The sequence below is a fragment of the Penaeus monodon genome, chromosome 9 (genome assembly GCF_015228065.2).
Source record: "Penaeus monodon isolate SGIC_2016 chromosome 9, NSTDA_Pmon_1, whole genome shotgun sequence".
NCBI lineage: Eukaryota > Metazoa > Arthropoda > Malacostraca > Decapoda > Penaeidae > Penaeus > Penaeus monodon.
In genome coordinates this window covers 48,178,497-48,180,996 of record NC_051394.1, presented here as the reverse complement: position 1 = coordinate 48,180,996, position 2,500 = coordinate 48,178,497, and the positions used below count along the sequence as shown (strand labels likewise).

At 32.8% G+C, this 2,500-nt stretch overlaps 1 protein-coding gene across 1 annotated transcript in view; it reads left to right on the top strand.

Moving 5' to 3' along the window:
* Positions 1-2,500, top strand: part of LOC119577216 (protein KRI1 homolog) — a gene marked incomplete in the record, with an annotated part of 11,722 nt that overhangs the window by 997 nt on the left and 8,225 nt on the right. Inside the window, 3 exon segments of the mRNA XM_037924956.1 lie at positions 717-829; positions 1,715-1,788; positions 2,111-2,330. Of these exon segments, the coding sequence (XP_037780884.1) occupies positions 718-829; positions 1,715-1,788; positions 2,111-2,330 (406 nt within the window).

The following is a 2,500-nucleotide window of genomic DNA, read 5'->3' as shown; positions in this document are numbered from 1 at the left end:
CTTCATCCCAATGCAGAAGTACAGTCTCTGTAGAAGGCTGGAACTCAATCATCATACTTTTGTAAATAGAGGAATGCAACAGCTGCTCAGGGGTAGCGAGCCCATAATCTTTGTGTAGATGCCAGAGCCTAATGTGATCTTATTGTAGAACTTACTGGAGGGAAAAGTATAAATAAGTTTTTGACATCCATAATGAATTTTAGATTTTATAATTATAATAGAACACATACTTCGCAAACAGAATAGGGTTAACAAATTGGATATGGATTGTAAGAAGATATGATAAATTAGGTCATTTTAAAATAATTTTTAGATAATTTATAGTCAGATTTTTTTTTATTTTTAGAAATATGCAAGTCTTAATCCTACCTCTGGATTTGATAAATGTCATGCCATACTAAGAGTGGCCCTCACCACGGACAATCATATTCTTACCAACTTTTGCTGGAATGTAGGCTGGAAAATTGCACTAAGGCCTTGTTCTTTTATACTTGTTTGAATCAGAGCTACGAATCAGGATTTTATGTGCTGTCCTGGAGTTTGTCTTTTATCATTTAAACCAGCTTGGATGTATAAAGTTAAAAAATATATATGTTATATAGTAGTATGCAGTGTAAAGTTACTGAGGTAATGGTACAATTTTTCATGAATAGAAGAAATGTCCCTGTGTCAGATATCTGGGAAAAATGAATTACAAGATTCTGATCTTTCTACAGTATGTCTATGAAAAATATCTTTGATGAGGATGGTGTAGATGATGAATTTCACATAAATGAACAGTATGCTTCCAAATATGATGGATGGAGACGGAATGAAGAACTGCAAAAGTGTAAGTATATTTATGCTGAATTTTGCAGTTTCACATATTTGTCTATGACAGTGTGTATCTGTATCTTTTTAATAGTCAGTCTGTCTGTTTATAACCTTATTTATGATGGAAAACCCCACAGTGCAAAAACTAGATTTATAGAAAATGAGACTACAGTTTCGAAATCCACCTGGATTCCATCTTCAGGTTTAAAGATGGAATCCAGGTGGATTTAGAAACTGTAGTCTCATTTTCCCTAAATCTGGTTTATGCATTGTGGGTTTTTCTACCATAGTATCAACACAGAAGAGTGTTTTACCATTCATTCATTCATTCATTCATTCAACCTTATTTATAAATCTTGAAATCTGTATAGTGATCAGTTTCTCTCTCTGTGTCATTATATGTATTCATATTTTTGTATAACACCATTTTGTGGTTTTTTTTATTTGATGACAACATAAAACTTTGAGGGCCAGATTTTCTTCCTCCTCCTCCTCCTCCTCCTCTCTAAATGTTTTTTCCTTTTTCCTTATGTGTATTCCCAAGACCCGTTGGAGCACTACACACAGTATTTTCCCTGTTACTTATATCCTTTTTACATGAAATGCAGGCAGAATTTTTAAAGAGTAAATCCAAGGTGCCCTGCAGTTAGTTAATGAATAATCCTGCCTGAATAAATTTCATCAGAAAATGTAGAAGATGGATTGGAACAAAACTTTGTTTTCTTACAACTCCTTTGAAGACCTGATGATAATAAAAAGTAGTAATGAATAAGAAATAAAAATAAAATAGTGATAAGGATAGTAACCTGACCTCAAGATACCCCGGTATTTGCATGTTTCAATTATAAGAGTACTTTCCATTATATTTTCTTGGTTTTATTGCTCTGTTTTCTTCTTTCAGTGAAAGACAAGTATGGAGATGTTGATGATCTTGAAGAGTCTGAAAGCTCCTCTTCAGATGATGAATTTGCTGAGGTTTGTTAATTTTCTTTTTTGGGTGTGTGTAATGCTAACTAAATCTATTGATGATATTTAAATAGGTTGATTTATTATATTATCCATATGTTGTTATATACTTTAAATGGATTATATGTACATTTTCTTTTTAAAACACAGATGCACACGCACACACACACCTAGAAATAAACATAGACAGCAAAAATAAAAATATACACATAGAGTGACATACGTTTGTGTGTCTGTGTATGCATGCATGCGTGTGTGTGTTTTATGGATTCCTTGCTATAGAACAGATTATTCAGTATTAATTAATCAAGTTCTATCTTTTCCTTCTCAGCCCGACAACCCCAAGTTCAACAAAGCTTTCCTGAAGGCTCTCAGTGCAATACAGTCAGAAGAATACAGTGACTTGAAGGGCAAGCCATTCTTCACCGAGGAAGATTATGGACCAAAAAAGAAGAAGGAAAAACAGGAGAAGCCCATGACACTTAAAGATTATGAGCGTCACATTATCCTAGACCATGGAGGGAGACTAAAAGATGATGAAGAGGAAGAGGGTAAGTGTGTGGCGAGTTTGGTGATCTCTGGGTTCTGTTCAGACTAGTCTTTTTTTTTTTCTTTTCCTTTTTTCTTTTTCTTCTAGAACTGAACATATCCAATATATATATATATATATAATATTATATATATTTTTATAGTATATTATATATCTAATATATATATAATA